Source organism: Lineus longissimus, chromosome 4 (assembly GCF_910592395.1).
Source record: "Lineus longissimus chromosome 4, tnLinLong1.2, whole genome shotgun sequence".
NCBI lineage: Eukaryota > Metazoa > Nemertea > Pilidiophora > Heteronemertea > Lineidae > Lineus > Lineus longissimus.
In genome coordinates, this window is record NC_088311.1 from 6,739,145 (window position 1) to 6,758,148 (window position 19,004).

The 19,004-nt window shown below is 42.0% G+C and overlaps 2 protein-coding genes across 10 annotated transcripts in view; one reads left to right on the forward strand and one right to left on the reverse strand.

The window, feature by feature from the left end:
* Nucleotides 1-6,297, forward strand: part of LOC135487302 (tyrosine-protein phosphatase Lar-like) — a 294,416-nt gene extending 288,119 nt beyond the window's left edge. For 7 of the 8 annotated variants that reach the window (XM_064770915.1, XM_064770911.1, XM_064770913.1 and 4 more), the window contains one exon: nucleotides 995-6,297. In XM_064770915.1, the coding sequence (XP_064626985.1) occupies nucleotides 995-1,066 (72 nt within the window). In that variant the 3' untranslated portion in view covers nucleotides 1,067-6,297. The remainder of the gene's footprint in view (nucleotides 1-994) is intronic. The other variant, XM_064770919.1, reaches the window with a different exon arrangement.
* Nucleotides 6,298-14,571: 8,274 nt separating this feature from the next.
* Nucleotides 14,572-18,995, reverse strand: LOC135486565 (kelch-like protein 24a). 2 transcript variants are annotated; one of them, XM_064769440.1, is made up of 6 exons: nucleotides 18,610-18,995; nucleotides 17,414-18,168; nucleotides 16,905-17,094; nucleotides 16,058-16,167; nucleotides 15,573-15,693; nucleotides 14,572-15,279 (listed from the first exon to the last, which is right to left on the reverse strand). In XM_064769440.1, the coding sequence occupies exons 1-6, from the start codon at nucleotides 18,656-18,658 to the stop codon at nucleotides 14,822-14,824; spliced, it is 1,683 nt and encodes a 560-aa protein (XP_064625510.1). In that variant the 5' UTR covers nucleotides 18,659-18,995; the 3' UTR covers nucleotides 14,572-14,821. The 2 variants fall into 2 exon arrangements, with proteins under 2 accessions (XP_064625510.1, XP_064625509.1); XM_064769439.1 differs by having other exon boundaries at nucleotides 18,537-18,995.
* Nucleotides 18,996-19,004: the final 9 nt, after the last annotated feature.

Sequence of the window (19,004 nt, forward strand, 5' to 3'; positions counted from 1 at the left end):
AAAATTGTGAATAAGTTGAGGAAAGGTGGGAAATTTGGGAAATGTCAAGGAAAAGTGAGAAAAAAGTTGGAAATTTTGCTCTATTTAAAGATTATTTTCATTATTAATTACTAACCAACACTTCAGTCTTGTTCAAAATGTTCTCTATTATTTTTCGTTATTTCAAATTTTCTTGGTGAAATTCACAATAAAAGATTTTGAAATTCTACTCAAGTTTTCATTTCAAGACATATTTCGCTTTAAATTCTACATCTGCTCAGTAACTAATACATGTACAGTATGGAAAATATTGTGAAAATTTTGAAGCAATTGTTGAAAACTTCAAATCGTGTTGTGTCCTTGTTCCTGCTTTAGTAATGTCCATGCTCCATCCAGCTTCCCTTGGTCATCTTATTTTGACACACGTCATAGGCATCGCCAGCCAAAGGGTCAGGTCCAACCCTACCAATGCTTCGGTGAAAGAAATCCACACCAAATGTCAATGCTTAATATCCCACCCAAGTCATCTCATAAACAATGGGTGATATGAATAAAGGCTAGCAAATGCTTTTACTTCAATTTTGTACAGAAAGGCCAAGTGTAAATGTACATAGAGTTTTAGATAAAAGCATTTACTACTCTTTATTCATATCACCCATTGTCACGTAGCCCACGAAAATGCACTTTTGTGGAAAATTTGAATGTGGGGCTGAAGACCGTTCAGGGCTGATATTGATTGCAGTAGTCAGAACATCTGATTTTCAATAGCCCATCCTTATGGTTTGGGTAAATGAGAGGATAGAATAATGGATTGTCTTTGAAGCACAAATTAAAATATGAAAAAATGGGAGAATTTCAGAAAAAGTTTGGTCCTGGTGACGCCTATGCACAATGTCATTTCTTTGTTGATTTCAGCGCACTCTGCACTCAGTATACAATGGATGTCTGACACACCTCGGCAGCTGTCGCCATGGTGATCTGTACCTAACTGCCATGCTCTTTGCTTCCCTTTCAGGCCGAGTATGGATTTTGTTACGTGTCAACGCTAGAATACCTCGGTTCGTTTGACCACTACTACACATCGTGAGGCGACGTTTTAGGTCACGTGCCGTGACGAGACTTTTAGGTCACGTCTGTTTGAGTGACGTGCTGTCACGCATTCGGAGGTGACGTTATGGTGTGACCAGCATGGGGTGATTTTGCGGTGTCACATAGAGGTGGCTCATTGAGTCGCATGTTTGGGCGACGTTAGGGTGTCACTTTAGCCTCTCTTTCATTACAGGACCAGTACCAGTTCTGTTACCGGGCTGCATTGGAATATCTCGGATCTTTCGATCACTATGCAAATTGAAACAACATCTATTGCCTTGGGTCAACTATGCAGCCTGTGGGAGGCCGCAGATGCTGACCAATCTGATTGTAAGATATTCCCCAGTATTATTGGATGCTGAATGAACAATAATCAGTACGAACATTGGATAAAATCGGATGAGTCTGGGAGGTATTCAGCATGACACTGCCGATATTTGGACGATATGAAGTAGCGAGGGATACCCGCAGGGGCCTCAAACAGATAAGCGTAGATGATGCTTAATCACGAATAAACAAAATGCGGAAGGAACGAATCCACAGACTATGGGACAAAAATAAGTGATACATAAGGACGTGGTCCACCGAAAAACTTGATGAAACGACCGTGTATCGCAATTGGGTGCTTAATGTCTGCAAAAGACATGAACAATCTTTTAACAAGTTTCTCCAGATTAAAATAATGATAGACAACTATCCTTCCAAGATAAAGTTTAAACGATTTGTGTGTGCATACTCAGTAGACAACTGTCTTTATCATTATCACCCAGCTTGTATTTATGGACTTAGATGGTATATGGATATTATCAGTAGTTTGTTAAAGGCAGTATTCATCCCTCTTGACCTGCAGATTTGCTTTGAGTTGCGCTGTCAATGGTCAACCTCATTGGATACTCATATACCCCACTCGGTTGATCTCTGTGCATCGTGCAGTGCTTGCATAATCAAGCACCATCTAATTCATCTGAAACCTGAGAGAACCAGCTGAATAGATGTAATACTATCCTAAGGCTTGCGATCATAAGGATGTTTGTGGTGATAGGCCAGTTGAATACTGCCGCTCATAAACTGCTGTTATCATGTAATCCCTTATCTGGCCGAAATATAGGTCCTCTCCATGGACTTTGTGTATCTTAGATGCCTCTAACGATGAACATAGATGTTGACGTGTACTGTGTGCTAGCCAACTCTGCTAGTTGTATCCAGAAATATTTTTCTATGGGTGTTTGTAAAACTGGAACTTCTACAATAGAATATCAAAGTTCACTTCGTTGTATGTAAAATGTTAACAAAACTAAGCCACTTGTGCATGGCAATCCTGTTTTATTTAAATAGGACGACTGGTAAATGGTACGAATGTGTTGACGTAGCAGATTAATATAAGTCGATACGCTGTTGATAGACTCAATCGCCGTCAGAAATGGGACATGCAATACTCGGACAGCTTTCATGTGAAGCTGCATGTTTATACTCTAGTTTGGGGAAAATGCCATGTGTACCAACGGACAAATGATACTTGCAGATTGCTGAGAAACGTATTGACGTTTGTCCGTGCATGCATCAGGCGTCTGACCTACATGATAGAATGTGCTTGCAATATACGACTTGGGGGTCATTCGCCAAACTACTGTGTGAACTCGGCTTTAAGCTGTTTGATGTTATAAGTACAACGCTTCCAGCACCTGTATTGTAGTTATTGTACATTCTCTCTTGACCTTTTAGGATTGATTTTATGGCAGGCCCCATAGACTGTAAATTAGGATTGAATGTAAATGAGACGTCAGAGGGGAAGTAGTTGTAATCTAGTCGATATCCTAACAGATTGGTTATGATGAGCACAACTGGAAATTGTCTTCAAATGCATTGTAACTCTTACTCAGCTGATGGTATTCCCAAGATTTTTCCTCCTCAAATACTCTTGGGCGGAAGAAGTGCAAAAAATGTATTGAGTTTAATTGATTACTTGTATCATATTTGAAGGTTTTTTTCTCCATAATTTGTATCTTTCTTGTAAATAGATTGTTCAGGTTAGAAAATCTTTAGGCCAGGCATTGCATGACGATGCATGTTTAGATGTTTCATTGGGCCAAAAATTGTTTGGAGCAAACTATTCATATAATAGTTAGCGAGCTAATTTGCTATGAAATTTTTGTAACTGCTCTATGTGTAACTATATCAAATCTATAAATGCTGCTCTGATACTGTGGTTGCTTGATTAAATGAGCCGTTGACCCTACACCTATCTCATCGACCATCATATGGCTCATTTAATTAAACAGTCACAGTCTGGCTTAGATGAGGAACGCTGTCTCTGTCTGCATTGCTTAGGCCTGCTTTGGAAATTATATGGGCATGTCAGATTTATCATAAAAGTGTTTACAGTGATGAGCAATGCTAATTTCCTCTTATTGTCATTCTAATATTGGTGTTGACTCACACTGGTTGTATGTAATAGTTTTAGCTTCTGGAGGTAACACCAGTGTCAAGACAACACCAACTTTAGCAACCAACATTGGGGAGACAGAGTTAGGCTAAGTTTCTCTGTGTGGACCTTAGTTTAAAGGAGGACACTGACCGGAATGGATTGCAGCAAACTAAATAACAAGGCGTTCTGAAATTCTTTTTGGGTACATGATGGATAGTTCACTCATTCGGTACTCTAATTTTCACATTCTCTCGATATTACTGTACCCTCAAGATGTCTGATAGATACTGGTAGCACTGTGGTGGGGTAAGGGAAGGGGGGGGGGGTTCTTTTCATGATCCCTAAAGACACTCATGTAAAATTTTCACTGCAAATGAAATAATAGTCACATTAGCGTCAATGTCAGACTTCTAAAGCCTTTAATGCTTTAACACAAAGAAACTTTACACTTTTTCAAACAGTTAATCACCTGGACTCTTCTGTGTCTTCCAATTACAATACAGAAAATAGCTGGCAACTGTTCCAAATAAATTTGATATGAACAATTGATCAAATCAGTGCAAAAGTGAATAGAGCATAGTTCAACCAGTCACTATAGGCATACATTAAATGTATATCTTGATATTTCTTGGAGCAGATTGTAGCCTTTTTTACCAGTCAATTATAAATGTGTACTGAATGATGAGGGCTGAAATATGTGGTGTATTTGTATTTGCAATCCATCGTACTTATGAGAGATTTAGGGAGTCAGGACAAAACTAGATGTGTAGTAAAATCACTTTAGACATAGGCAGTTACCCATGTCTAATATGTAAATGCATTCATCAATATAACACAGTTTCACTTATGCTGCTGTTAATTCGTGCCTACTTATCTAATTGATATTACTTCTCACGGTATCCCACATCGCCTATCGCCAGGTGACGTTCGTGTTGCAATGAAAATGTGGCGTTGAGAATGCGTCATGATGCAGTGAGAAGTAAAGATAGTGAACTAAGAAAGATGCTCTAAATTGCATAAATACGCCGGACAGGACACCAGTTTCGATTTGGTCTCGTTAGTTTCTCACCACCACTGTTGCATTTTGAATGTATCATGTTAGGTTAGCTGTGTTACATTAAGGTATAATCGTGTGAACGGCCATCCTGCAAATAATATCGATATGCTGCTTTCATGCAGCCAACTTCAGGATGAAAAACACCCATCTCAATGATCGTTTTTAAACTTGCATGTAAATGTATCTTTTAACCCAAGTTCTATCTAGAAAACCAATCATAGGAAATTAGGCATATAATTCTTTAGGTTCCTTGTTAAATACTCTATTGTCATCTTTGTAAGCAACATTGGCCAAGTTATAATACCTTGTCTTACAATGGTGGTCATTGAGTAAGCATACATGTAGCTTTCCTTAGAAATGCCGGTAGTAAGTACTGAAGCATCAATGAGGTGTCTGTTGTCTGGTAAGTCTAGACCTTTCTGAGAAGTGCACGCATCATTGGCCGCTCAATGACGACTGAATTCTCTATATGGCAAAAGTTATATAATAGAACCTTGCTATTAAGGACACCCTCAGGACTGTTAAGTGCTGTCCTCAATAGGGAGGTGTCCTGATAAGAGAGGTCAAAATGAATGAAGAGAACCAACTTGGGACCAAAACAAGTGTCGTTAATAGAGAGGTGTATGCTAGGGGAGAATTCACTGTATGTCATGAGTAGATCCCAACAAAAAAGCACCTCAAGGCACCTTAAGGATGTAACAGTACAGAGAATGTCATGATGTCCTTTTTTCACTGTCTCCTTCATGATACATCTTTGCTGGGTCATTTTATGTTTTTGTAATGCAACGTTTTATATTGAGATTTTATTTAGCATGAAGCATGTATAGTGGAATTTTTACGACTCGTATGTATGGCAATCAAATGTTATATCTAGCTATCTATATCTTATCATTGTATACTACTAGGTATATTATTGAAGTATCTGTAAATTGCCCAAAATAACTGTTTAGAGTTGTCTTAAAATCATAATATTTGCTAATTGAAGCTGCCTGCATCCCAATGACACCAAGCATTAGAATCAAGAATATGTTGTTTGCAGGAATGTACTGAAAATGTATCTGTCGGTTTTACCTGTAATAAAAATTGCCCATGACACTTTTTGAAGTTTGGCCTATACTATTTGACCATTTCTTGACCTCTTGTCTCTGTGAGTGTCATCCTGAAGGGTATTGATAGATAACAATAATACTGCTTTAAGACATCTCAGAAGATAAATTTTGTATCCTCCATATCGATCCAATGTTATCTCAACAGGCATTTCTTTGTAATAAGTACTGAGGTGCAAGATTGAAAACTATCACGATTGGAAAATTGTGATGAAAGATGGTTTAATGGCTGGTGTTAAGAAGAATTGTGAAGATAAGATTGACAGTTATTCAAATGAAATGAACAATTGATTGTTTACGACAAAGGTTGGCGGCCACCTGACATGATTCAATTTACCCTAACAAAAGCTGGATGTAAGCTTAGTAGCCAACTATTTACCCCAGCAACTTCAAGCCACTTTCAGAAGCTTTATTCCTGCTGTCAGTCAAAATCGTGTGTAATGTGGCTTACCAGTTACTGGTCCAATTTGACAAAGATTTTTACGCGAGATGTGGCGTTGACGTATTTATTTATGGGGGAGGGGGGTACGCTTAGTATGACTGAGACTGTACAGACCATGTATATTATTAATATTAATGTATCCAAACTGCACTGTAGTGGCCATTATTACTTGGTTAATTTAAAAAAATAATGTGTGAAATTTTTCGTTTTGTTTTATTTTATATGAACGCGAGGCTGCACCAAGTAAGTGCAGGCTGCAGGTCATATCATACATATTTGCTATGATCTTTCGGTGCATTTGCTGCTGTTAGCTCTTAACACTATTCTGAGGCTGTCAAACACTTCACATGAGCTACAAAAATGAGAAATGAGAAAACTTATGGTAACTCTACAAAACAATACATCTGAAAGAAAACAATTTCCAGTCAGTAGTTCTGGTATTTCTTATTCATAGGTCTCCAAAATTGTGCCAGCTTCTTCAAAATTGCACCAGTTTCTTTTATTTGCAGCCATGTAACTCCTTCAAGCCCATTATAATGTCATGAGAGCATAATCTGCAGAACTTGCACATTGCAATTATGGCTTACTTAAAAACATTAGCCAAGAAAAGTAACATTTCTCTTGTCTTATAAACCTTCATGTCTTTAATTTGGAATTATCACAATTTGTCAGATTGTCAAATTTGACTGAATAATTTCTGCGTTTGATTAAATTTCACTGGATGTAGATGTTGTGAGAGGGAAAAAATAGAAATTTCTCAAATCTGAAATTCAATGTCATTTTCCTTCTTTAAAGAGGCAGGCACAACCTGCATCAAGACAAGCAAGAAGTTACTTTTCAAGGTTGGCTGTGAATAAAGCTCGTTTTAATTTTGGACACACGTAAACTGATGAGTGACGTAGCTGACTTGATAAAACGCATTCATTTCTTATGGCAACTCGAGTAGCCCCCTTGATGAAACCTGTATACCTCAGGCAGTTCATGGACATGACAGATACCTTGTGGCCATGATGACCCGTCCCTGGAAGACCTTGCATCTCACTGTGCCCATCAAGGCAGGTCCAGGTACACTTCTTAAACAACTCAAGTATATGTAGCCTACTTAAAGATGCTGATGTACATGTAGCTCATACAGATGGGGACAACCTTGACTATCTAGTATTGGACAAATCATGTCGAAGACTATCAGAGCCACATTCCCTAGCAGTGGCTCTAGTAGGGTGGAATCAGTTGTGACTTGCATCTAGGATGTTCCTCTGATGACAAATGAACTTTGTCAAGTGGTGTGACTTGTACCTTAGGTGCTCCTCTGGGGACGCATCATGAACATTGTCATATAAGTGTCCCTGACAGGGTGGATTCGGTTGTGACTTGTACCTCGTATGTTCCTCTGATTACACATCATGAACTGTGTCATAACAGTGTCCCCAGCAGGATGGAATCGGTTGTGACTTGTACCTCGGATGTTCCTCTGATTACACATCATGAACTGTGTCATAACAGTGTCCCCAGCAGGATGGATTCGGTTGTGACTTGTACCTCGGATGTTCCTCTGATTACACATCATGAACTGTGTCATAACAGTGTCCCCAGCAGGGTGGAATCGGTTGTGACTTGTACCTTGGATGTTCCTCTGATTACACATCATGAACTGTGTCATAGCAGTGTCCCCAGCAGGATGGAATCGGTTGTGACTTGTACCTTGGATGTTCCTCTGATTACACATCATGAACTGTGTCATAGCAGTGTCCCCAGCAGGATGGAATCGGTTGTGACTTGTACCTTGGATGTTCCTCTGATTACACATCATGAACTGTGTCATAGCAGTGTCCCCAGCAGGATGGAATCAGTTGTGACTTGTACCTCGGATGTTCCTCTGATTACACATCATGAACTGTGTCATAGCAGTGTCCCCAGCAGGATGGAATCGGTTGTGACTTGTACCTCGGATGTTCCTCTGATTACACATCATGAACTGTGTCATAGCAGTGTCCCCAGCAGGATGGAATCGGTTGTGACTTGTACCTTTTAGGTGCTCCTCTGGGGACGCATCATGAACATTGTCATATAAGTGTCCCCAGCAGGGTGGAATCGGTTGTGACTTGTACCTCGGATGTTCCTCTGATTACACATCATGAACTGTGTCATAGCAGGATGGAATCGGTTGTGACTTGTACCTTATATAGATGTTCCTCTGATTACACATCATGAACATTGTCATAGCAGTGTCCCCAACAGGATGGAATCGGTTGTGACTTGTACCTCGGATGTTCCTCTGATTACACATCATGAACTGTGTCATAGCAGTGTCCCCAACAGGATGGAATCGGTTGTGACTTGTACCTCGGATGTTCCTCTGATTACACATCATGAACATTGTCATAACAGTGTCCCCAGCAGGGTGGAATCGGTTGTGACTTGTACCTCGGATGTTCCTCTGATTACACATCATGAACTGTGTCATAGCAGTGTCCCCAGCAGGATGGAATCGGTTGTGACTTGTACCTCGGATGTTCCTCTGTTTACACATCATGAACTGTGTCATAGCAGTGTCCCCAGCAGGATGGAATCGGTTGTGACTTGTACCTCGGATGTTCCTCTGTTTACACATCATGAACTGTGTCATAGCAGTGTCCCCAGCAGGGTGGAATCGGTTGTGACTTGTACCTCGGATGTTCCTCTGATTACACATCATGAACTGTGTCATAGCAGGATGGAATCGGTTGTGACTTGTACCTTATATAGATGTTCCTCTGATTACACATCATGAACATTGTCATAGCAGTGTCCCCAACAGGATGGAATCGGTTGTGACTTGTACCTCGGATGTTCCTCTGATTACACATCATGAACTGTGTCATAGCAGTGTCCCCAACAGGATGGAATCGGTTGTGACTTGTACCTCGGATGTTCCTCTGATTACACATCATTAACTGTGTCATAGCAGTGTCCCCAGCAGGATGGAATCGGTTGTGACTTGTACCTTGGATGTTCCTCTGATTACACATCATGAACTGTGTCACAGCAGTGTCCCCAGCAGGATGGAATCGGTTGTGACTTGTACCTCGGATGTTCCTCTGATTACACATCATGAACTGTGTCATAACAGTGTCCCCAGCAGGATGGAATCGGTTGTGACTTGTACCTCGGATGTTCCTCTGATTACACATCATGAACTGTGTCATAGCAGTGTCCCCAGCAGGATGGAATCGGTTGTGACTTTTACCTCGGATGTTCCTCTGATTACACATCATGAACTGTGTCATAGCAGTGTCCCCAGCAGGATGGAATCGGTTGTGACTTGTACCTCGGATGTTCCTCTGTTTACACATCATGAACATTGTCATAACAGTGTCCCCAGCAGGGTGGAATCGGTTGTGACTTGTACCTTATATAGATGTTCCTCTGATGACATATATAGAACTGTGTCATAGCAGTGTCCCTTGCATAGTGGAATCGGTTGTGACTTTTAGCTTGAATATTGCTATGGAGACTAGTTATGAACTGTCATATCGGTGTCAGTAGCAGATGGAATCGGTTGTGACTTGTGCTTTACATGTTCCTCTGGGATGAACAATGTGATAGCTATGTCGCTATTAAGTGCATCGAACCTGGGTATCCCTGAAGACATGTATCTTGTATGTGGACGCATCTGCGAGTCGCAATCGACCAACTCGTATACGGGAGAAAGACCAGGCGTAGCTTTTCGGTTTTGGGGACAAAAGGCTCTAGGGGGGGGGGGCACTTTATCAATTTTTGGTTCGGCCAAAATCAAAGTCCTAAACACATTATTGGTGTTAACTTTTGGGAGGGGGAGGGCATCTGCTCCCATGGCCTCCGCTAGCTACGCCCCTGAAGACAATGCCATACACTGCTTTCCGTGGCTCATGCCGTACATTAGCGAATTACGCGAGAAAAGCAATCTTCTGCGCCACCACTATCATACCAGACATAAACTAGTCGCCGAGAGAAAAACAATTGACGCCATATATCCGCATGCACCGCGGTACAGTGGTCACGAAACTACGCCTAAACAAATGTAGCACTGTATTCCTACGGGAGAAAAAACACTGCAGTTTTCGGCTCTTTTTGTGCCCTCAAATCATGAAATATGAGAACATTATTATGGTTATTGTATTCATACTAGGGAAATACCATCTACCCATAAACACGTGGTTCGCTGTCCTTTTAGAACTCTCTGCTGTCAGAAACACCCGTTTCGATTAAATGAGTTTTTTTTTAAATTATCAAATGTACGTGGGCAAGGTAGTTACTCATTCTTTATATACATGTATGCTTCAACTTAAGAAATTTAAAATAAATTGATCAAATTTATACGCGGTCAAGGTCTTATCGGCAGTGAATGTCAATCCTAAAGTTACGGTATCATGAGAACTTCCAGGCCAGTTGGCAACGATGTTTATGAATTGGTATCGTGAGTCAATCACAACCAGGGTATTGATTGAATAATAATTTTTTCGGTTGATAAACCGCCATTCATGTTCTGTTGGTCCTAGAATCCACGCATGAGTTCCATCGACTACGCCCACAACACCGGGGAAATTAGATATGTCATGAAATTCGGCAACAATGTTGGGAATTTCTGGCCGATTTGGGAATGTCACAATTCTTGAAAGCAGAGGCAGGAGAGCATGGGTTACTTGCCTTGGGTTACTTGAGAAATAACCCTGCACATCGTGGGTTGCGAGACATTCACAGTTTTTCATGACACTGTCCCACCAGACATTTGGAGACGTCTCGACAACCGTCATGGAGACACTGCAATAAGTCATAACCAGACATATTACACATAGTGACACAGTCACAACCAGACAGTTAGAGACATTGCGACAACCAGTCATAGAAAGACTACAACAAGTCACAACCACACATGACGACACTGTCAATACGAGACAAAGGGACACTGCCAGACAACAAGCAGACATGGATACACTGTGCCGCCTAGACATGGAGACACTGTAACAAGTCAAACCTCGGAGATGACATTCGCATTCAGAGGTGGCAGAAGATGTATTTTGGTTGGTTAAGATGATCAGTTGGGTCAAAATACGTGGAGACATTCTTGGAGACCTAATCGGACATGGCTACTCCATCTTCATTGTACGATGCGATAGGTGGGACAGTCACAACCAGAACGAGCCAAGGCTCGGTTTGTGGCTGGCTCAACTCTCCGACATAAGACAGCCAAAAAATTATACTTACATGAAATTATTCCTCTCTACAAGTTTGCTGTCCCCTGAAGATACCATTCGTCGAGATTGAGATGATTTTGATAAAGGATTACCGTGATAGAATCGGATTGAATTGGCACCAGAAATCATTTTGCCTGTTTGACCTGTTGCTGGCCGCACGAAAAGGGCCTAGGATGTGACGAGTAGGACATGTAACAATCCCACATGGCCCAGCGTATGTAGGCCCCGATGAAAGGGCGGGATAATTCAAAGGCAAATGCTCCCTTCTGGTTCTCGAGTCCCTCCATTTCCCGCAGCAAACCGACGCGGCCGGAGATAGTGAAGATAGCGAGCGTTTGACGAAAAACCGGCCTAACATTCACATCCATCATTTTGAGCAGTGGTTTAGGAGAGCGAATTGTTCCTGGCAGCTCCTCAATTTTGCCCACACGATGCGAGAGATGAGACAGTCACAGCCATGCGGACCGAATTGACAACGACAGCTTCACCGTGTTGCGGACACGATGAGAGTGATGAGACCGTTACGAACAGACCAAAACGGACATGGCTGCTCCATCGTATCAATGGACCTATGAGAGCGATGTGGCATCCACAACCCGACCTAATCGGACATGGCTGCTTCATCTTGATTATACGATGTGATATGTGGGACAGTCACAACCAGAACGAGCCAAGCCTCGGTTTGTGGCTGTCTCAAGTCTCACCACGTCGGGACGAATATGAGACAGGTTGGTCCAATTCGGTCTGCTTGTGACTATCGTTCCTTTTCTCACAGTGTTGGCACGGCGGTGGGGATGCATGGCGTGATTTAGTCTGATTGTGACTGTCCTAACTCTCCAACCAAGGAAATGCGAGGTTCCGAACCGACCTGCTTGTGTTCGTCGCACCTCGTTCATCGTGTCGGGAAGACCGTGGAGCAACAAGGTCCATTCATGTTCATTCTGATTGTGACTGTCTCATCTCTCACCGTATTGACAGGACAGTGGAGCTGCCAGGTATATGATCTTGTCTGTTCCTGGGAGTCCAGTCCGCTGAACTACCTGGGTCAAATCCATCTGGCTGTGTCTGTCGTATCTCTCGTAACCGTGATGGCAAGACAGTAGAGCTGGTTGTGGCCAATCAGGCCGTACTTGGTATGGAGATCATCACGAAGGTTTGAATGTCTTAAGAATGTGTTGGTTTCTTTCTCTTCAGATCGCCACACCACTGACCATCTGTGACAGGCCTTGTCCATTACTAAAATGATGTGATAGGACAAATACAGAGGCAATCGCGTTCGGAGGCGACAGAAGACGTCCCAAGATAGCCGGAGGTGTAGGAATAGAGAGTTGATGGAGGACGTAGATCTGTTTGCGTTAAGAGGTGACAGAAGACGTTTTGAGCTGGGTTAAGAAGCCTGAGATGTTGGGAGGTGACTTAGGACAGGAGAAGACATTCGCATTCAGAGGTGGCAGAAGATGTTTTTTGGTTGGTTAAGATGATCAGTTGGGACAAAATACGTGGAGACATTCGCATTCAGAGGCGACAGATGATGACCAGAGACGTTCTGAGATGTTGGGAAGTGACTAAGGACAGGAGAAGACATTCGCATTGAGAGGTGGCAGAAGATGTTTTTTGGTTGGTTAAAATGATCAGTTGGGACAAAATACGTGGAGACATTCGCATTCAGAGGCGACAGATGATGACCAGAGACATTCTGAGATGTTGGGAGGTGACTAAGGACAGGAGAAGACATTCGCATTGAGAGGTGGCAGAAGATGTTTTTTGGTTGGTTAAAATAATCAGTTGGGACAAAATACGTGGAGACATTCGCATTCAGAGGCGACAGATGATGACCAGAGACATTCTGAGATGTTGGGAGGTGACTAAGGACAGGAGAAGACATTCGCATTGAGAGGTGGCAGAAGATGTTTTTTGGTTGGTTAAAATGATCAGTTGGGACAAAATACGTGGAGACATTCGCATTCAGAGGCGACAGATGATGACCAGAGACATTCTGAGATGTTGGGAGGTGACTAAGGACAGGAGAAGACATTCGCATTGAGAGGTGGCAGAAGATGTTTTTTGGTTGGTTAAAATAATCAGTTGGGACAAAATACGTGGAGACATTCGCATTCAGAGGCGACAGATGATGACCAGAGACATTCTGAGATGTTGGGAGGTGACTAAGGACAGGAGAAGACATTCGCATTGAGAGGTGGCAGAAGATGTTTTTTGGTTGGTTAAAATAATCAGTTGGGACAAAATACGTGGAGACATTCGCATTCAGAGGCGACAGATGATGACTAGAGACATTCTGAGATGTTGGGAGGTGACTAAGGACAGGAGAAGACATTCGCATTGAGAGGTGGCAGAAGATGTTTTTTGGTTGGTTAAAATAATCAGTTGGGACAAAATACGTGGAGACATTCGCATTCAGAGGCGACAGATGATGACTAGAGACATTCTGAGATGTTGGGAGGTGACTAAGGACAGGAGAAGACATTCGCATTGAGAGGTGCCAGAAGATGTTTTTTGGTTGGTTAAAATAATCAGTTGGGACAAAATACGTGGAGACATTCGCATTCAGAGGCGACAGATGATGACTAGAGACATTCTGAGATGTTGGGAGATGACTAAGGACAGGAGCGGTGACATAAGACAGTAATTGAATTTGAGGGTGACAGAGGACGTTTTTGGGTGGCCTACAATGAACAAATTGGACGGAAGACATGGAGACATTTGCATTCAGAGGCGACAAAAGATGATCAGAGACGTCCTGCCAACTTGGCAAAAGGGATGAGACAGTCACAACCAGACAAATATGGACTTTGCTGGCCCACAGTCCAGTCAACATGTTAAAAGTGATAAAATAGTCACAATCAGACTGATTTGAGGACAGCTCCACTGTCACAGCGCAAGAGTTGAGACAATCACAACCAGATGGAAAAGGACATTGCTGCAGCCGTCATGCCAACATCATCAGTGACGAGACAGTCATAACCAAGCTTTTTGACCGGGACAGCTTCACGGTCTTGCCAACAGAGTGTGAGAGATGAGACAGTCACAATCAGGCTTGGTTTATCCACTGTACTGCTGACACAGTAAGAGAGATGAGAGAGTAAAATTAAATATGGCTGCTCGATCGTCTCTTCTACATTGGCAAGAGAAATTAGATTGAACCTCCTCCTCCTCTAAAAGGACTTAGAAAACAGAAAGCTAAAGCTAAAGCATCACAGGTTATTGTCGATGTTCAATTTTAATCCAAAAGTAGCACTTCTTTGAGCTTACAAGTCTTTCAATAACATGGAGTTGGCAGTGTTTAACTTTATCTTAGACACCCCCAAATTAGAGGGATCAAAATCTTTGGTAAGTGTTTTTAACCTAAATGCACAGACTTACCATCAGAAGGGCAACATTTAAAACTGTGGCAGAAAAGTCCATGCATCATTGAAAGAGGCTGGGTCACAATAAGAGCCAAAAAGATACAGGGTGTGGCAAAATTCACGTTATTCAAAGCCCCCCAATGAATCAGGATGCCCTTAACCAAAAAGGCAATGCCAGGCATGCATGATTTGCTATGGCAGCCTCAAATTTAGCCACAGTCTTGGTCACTGTCTGAAAACATTCCACACAGGCCGACTCGTCCATGTCAGAACCACCCACGATATAGAACACCCCATCAACAAAACAGCCCGATCCACAAGCTTCCTTGAACGTTGCTATCTCTTCCACTATCTGTCCAGTACGTGTGTCAAATTCGAGCAATTTCCCCGAGAATTCGGCGACCATTATCAGTTTGTGGCCAAAACTATGCAGTGAATGTATTTTGCTACTGTATGGTAGTGGTGGATTGATCAGACTCCATGAATCCGTCGCCTTGGTGTAGATTTGAATGATCGACTTTATGACGTATATTCGTTCGTTATCGCAGGCACAGGTGGCAGAAAATTCTGGACGTGGTAATGGAGGTAGACTGGACCACTCTCCTGAAAAATGACAACTTGATAAGATGAGGCAAAAGACAAAATGATGACGAACTAGGTCGCAACACTGCAGACAGCCAGTGGGACAGTTTTGATAAAAACCCGGGGGGAATTTCTCAATATTATCACTGTCAATATTACTGAGGACCACAGATCTCTATTCATCCAAAATAGGTCTTATGAGGACAAAGTCAAAACCATGCAGCAGGCCAAAAAAGGATACACAGTCTTAATACATGGTCTTATGAGGACAAATTCACAACCATGCAGTGAACCTCTAAAGGGGAAGTTCTTACCAGTGTTAACATTGTAGACATCAGTCGTATCCAGGATGTATCTGTAGCTCCCAAAACCTCCCATCAGATACATGTTCTCCCCATCCGTGCATACGCAATGGTGGCGTCTTGGCCCAGGCAGCTGATTTAAAGTAAATCTTATGGAAATTAGCCAATGCTAAAGGACTCTCTATGGCTGATTGACGGGAAGGATGAGCTCTTTCTATCTACTACCAGTATTAGAATTGTGAATTATTGACGGCTATCCCCAATGGCCAACAGAAGACTACCATTTCTCCTGATAAAACAGCTTGATCAACATGAAATATCAGGGTTAGTATCAAAGTAACTGTCTTTGTGAAAAGATAAACTTTATTTCCAGGACTCCGATGGCCAGTGAAAACACAAGCTTTTGGCAGTTGAGATCAATCTCTAGCATTCCCATTGGTGGCTATTTTTACCATTTTGTTTCTTTTAGGAGCGGTGGTGCAAAAGTCCAAACATACCTCTGTTGGGACATCCCAGACATCTTCAAACGGATTGTATCTCCAGACATCACGGCACCATTGGTTTCTCCCTCGGTTCTTCTCACCACCAGTTATGTATAGATCTTTGCCTGGAGGAAAAGAGTGTTAAACATTCACTTTTTTTTCCTGCCATGTCTTTTTTGTGGGCTGTGAAAGTAACAGACCCGCCTGCCAGTCTTTCAATAATAGCAAGATATACAAGTAAGCTGCTACAGCCCTGTCTCCCCTTTTGGAACGGAATACTGGTCAGACTTTCCAGACTTACCGACAATACCCCATGTGACAGGCTACTCTTCCCTCTTGGGACTGAATACTGGTCACTGAGGATTTACAGACTTGACTACAACAAAGCGCTAGTACCCCATGCTGCAGGCCAGTCTCCCCTCTAGGAACAGAATATTGGTCAGGCATTTCAGACTTACCTACAACAAAGCATTTGTACCCCATGCTGCAGGCCAGTCTCCCCTCTAGGAACAGAGTATTGGTCAGGCATTTTAGACTTACCTACAACAAAGCAATAGTACCCCATACTGCAGGCCAGTCTCCCCTCTAGGAACAGATATTGGTCAGGCATTTCAGACTTACCTACAACAAAGCAATAGTACCCCATACTGCAGGCCAGTCTCCCCTCTAGGAACAGATATTGGTCAGGCATTTTAGACTTACCTACAACAAAGCAATAGTACCCCATACTGCAGGCCAGTCTCCCCTCTAGGAACAGATATTGGTCAGGCATTTCAGACTTACCTACAACAAAGCACTAGTACCCCATGCTGCAGGCCAGTCTCCCCTCTAACAGAACATTGGTCAGGCGTTTTAGACTTACCTACAACACAACATTTGTACCCCATGCTACAGGCGGGTCTCCCCTCTTGGAATGGAATATTGGTCAGGGTTTTCAGATTTTGCGTCTCAGGGTCCAAGTAACTGATCTTTGTGTTGGGAAGTTTACTATCATGGAACAAGAGGTCACCTCCAACAACTAGGAGAACTCTTGGGAAGGATGGTCTGCGGAACTGAAAGAAATGAACTACATTATTACAAGGGACTGCGAACTGGTTCAGAACTGTCTATAAATTATCTAATGCCGACAATTTTGTGAAACTTAGAATCCTTCAGACCTCCCTTTGAACATCGAAAACAACACTAATCACATCATAATTCTGGGACTTCCCTTATTTCCTTCAGACAAAATGATGCAAACATTCTAAGTAAATGAGTAAGGAACGAGCTTACATCATCTGGTAATTCACTTGGATAATCAACAAATGCTACATTAGTCTTACAGTCAATGCAGTCTGTTTGCTCAAAGGTCAACTGCATCGTCACACTTACACAATAGGAAGACATTTCATCCAAACTCTTAAGCCTCTCTCTTATTTCCTTCAAACTAAGTTTCGACAGCTCCTCTGCATTCTGAACAACATCGTTGATGCAACTGACATCATCACCATGGCAGAAAATTGCAAGGAGAGATGTGAGATCTTCCGCGGAGCATCTAGAATTTGGACCAGTAGCCCAAGCCCATTTCAAAATGGCATACACAGCATCTGCTTTGAGTTCTAGATTCAACGCGCCACTGCCAAGGTACAATGATAGTTCAGCAAATGTTTGCATAGAATACTCCTCACTTTCGACCACTTCAAGGAGGTTCCACATAGCAATTCTCTTTGCTTTGTTGTGAACTAGTTGTAAGGATTGCTGTTCCGCAAATTTCATAACACTAAGGCAATTCGATGGATCGGTCATCTCCAGAAGATATTCACAACATTTTTCACAAAGATGTTTTAATTGCAGCATTGTTGCTGCAGACGTTACTGACAATATATTTTGTTTGTTAAGACCTGGCTGCTTTTCTTCGATGAAGTCTCTGATCACTTCCATATCTGACACAGATATGTAATTTAGTTCAACTTGCCGCGTAATACATTCTTTCATACATGACGTGTAGAACATGGCATCGAAGTAGTCACTCTTGTCTGCAAGCTGTTTTCCACTGAAGACGAATCTTTCTCCGTCAACAGTGATAGTGACCTCATCATTGTTTGTTGTCTCGGTACCTTCCCGACATTCATCCATCTTATCTTTACCTGAAAAGGAATTTTACAGTAAGATGGTACAAGCATAGACCCAGTACAATTATAGCTCACACAACTGTGTTAGTAGTAACGTGTACACAAACAGAAAATGTGAACAAAAGGCATCGTAAACCTCTCATTTCCCGCCAAAATTTAATGGTCATCCAATCACCTAGAAAAGGCCTGGACACAATAGATTCATCACCTAGTATCAAGAATAAAAAAGACTAATTAAGTGAAACAACATTCTTGTCTCAATGAAAATATTCTGAGATGGCCCCCAACAGCGCATTGTTTTATCAGGGTCAGCATGCGCATTGGCCCTGTAAGACAACAACCACTAAATAGTGTATAGTGATGCTACCAGTGGTCAGGAATACCTTCTTGTTTTCCTTCCTTGGCCTCCAAGAGGGCTTTGTTCCATCGTGTTCCTCTGTAATAATGTTTCCCTACCTCGCCCAACTTTACTTTTGTCATCAGTGGCGGCCTCTCCTCTTGGCATCTCAAAAGAGTTGAGAAGAACATGAGAACCATCAATGTCTTATGCAATCTTAGAGTGGAGAGTTCAAGTCACAGCATAGCCAGTCGTAAGTTACAATCCAGCAAAATCTTTGAAAATTTCTATTTTTGAGATGCCCCCTCCAAATCCTGAGTTTCACGAGTTCACATTTATTTCGCATTTGCTCTATGCATGAGGAGACATAACATAAAATCACTGATCCATTACTTTGAACAATCACGAATGATGAATTCAAATGAGTTTTTAGTTGTTTTATCATCAGCAGTATGAAGAAAACAGGCTTTTTATTGTCGAAAAATGAAAAAAAAATTCGATACATTCGTGAACA

Excerpts from the sequence above, each read along its gene's own strand:
- LOC135486565 (XM_064769439.1), bottom strand. The coding sequence starts at position 18,690 with ATGGTTCTCATGTTCTTCTCAACTCTTTTGAGATGCCAAGAGGAGAGG. Across the intron at positions 16,168-16,904 it reads GTACAAATGTTGTGTTGTAG|GCAAAGATCTATACATAACT; the intron begins GTAAGTCTAAAA and ends CTTTTCCTCCAG. Across the intron at positions 15,694-16,057 it reads TCTGGGATGTCCCAACAGAG|CTGCCTGGGCCAAGACGCCA; the intron begins GTATGTTTGGAC and ends ACTTTAAATCAG.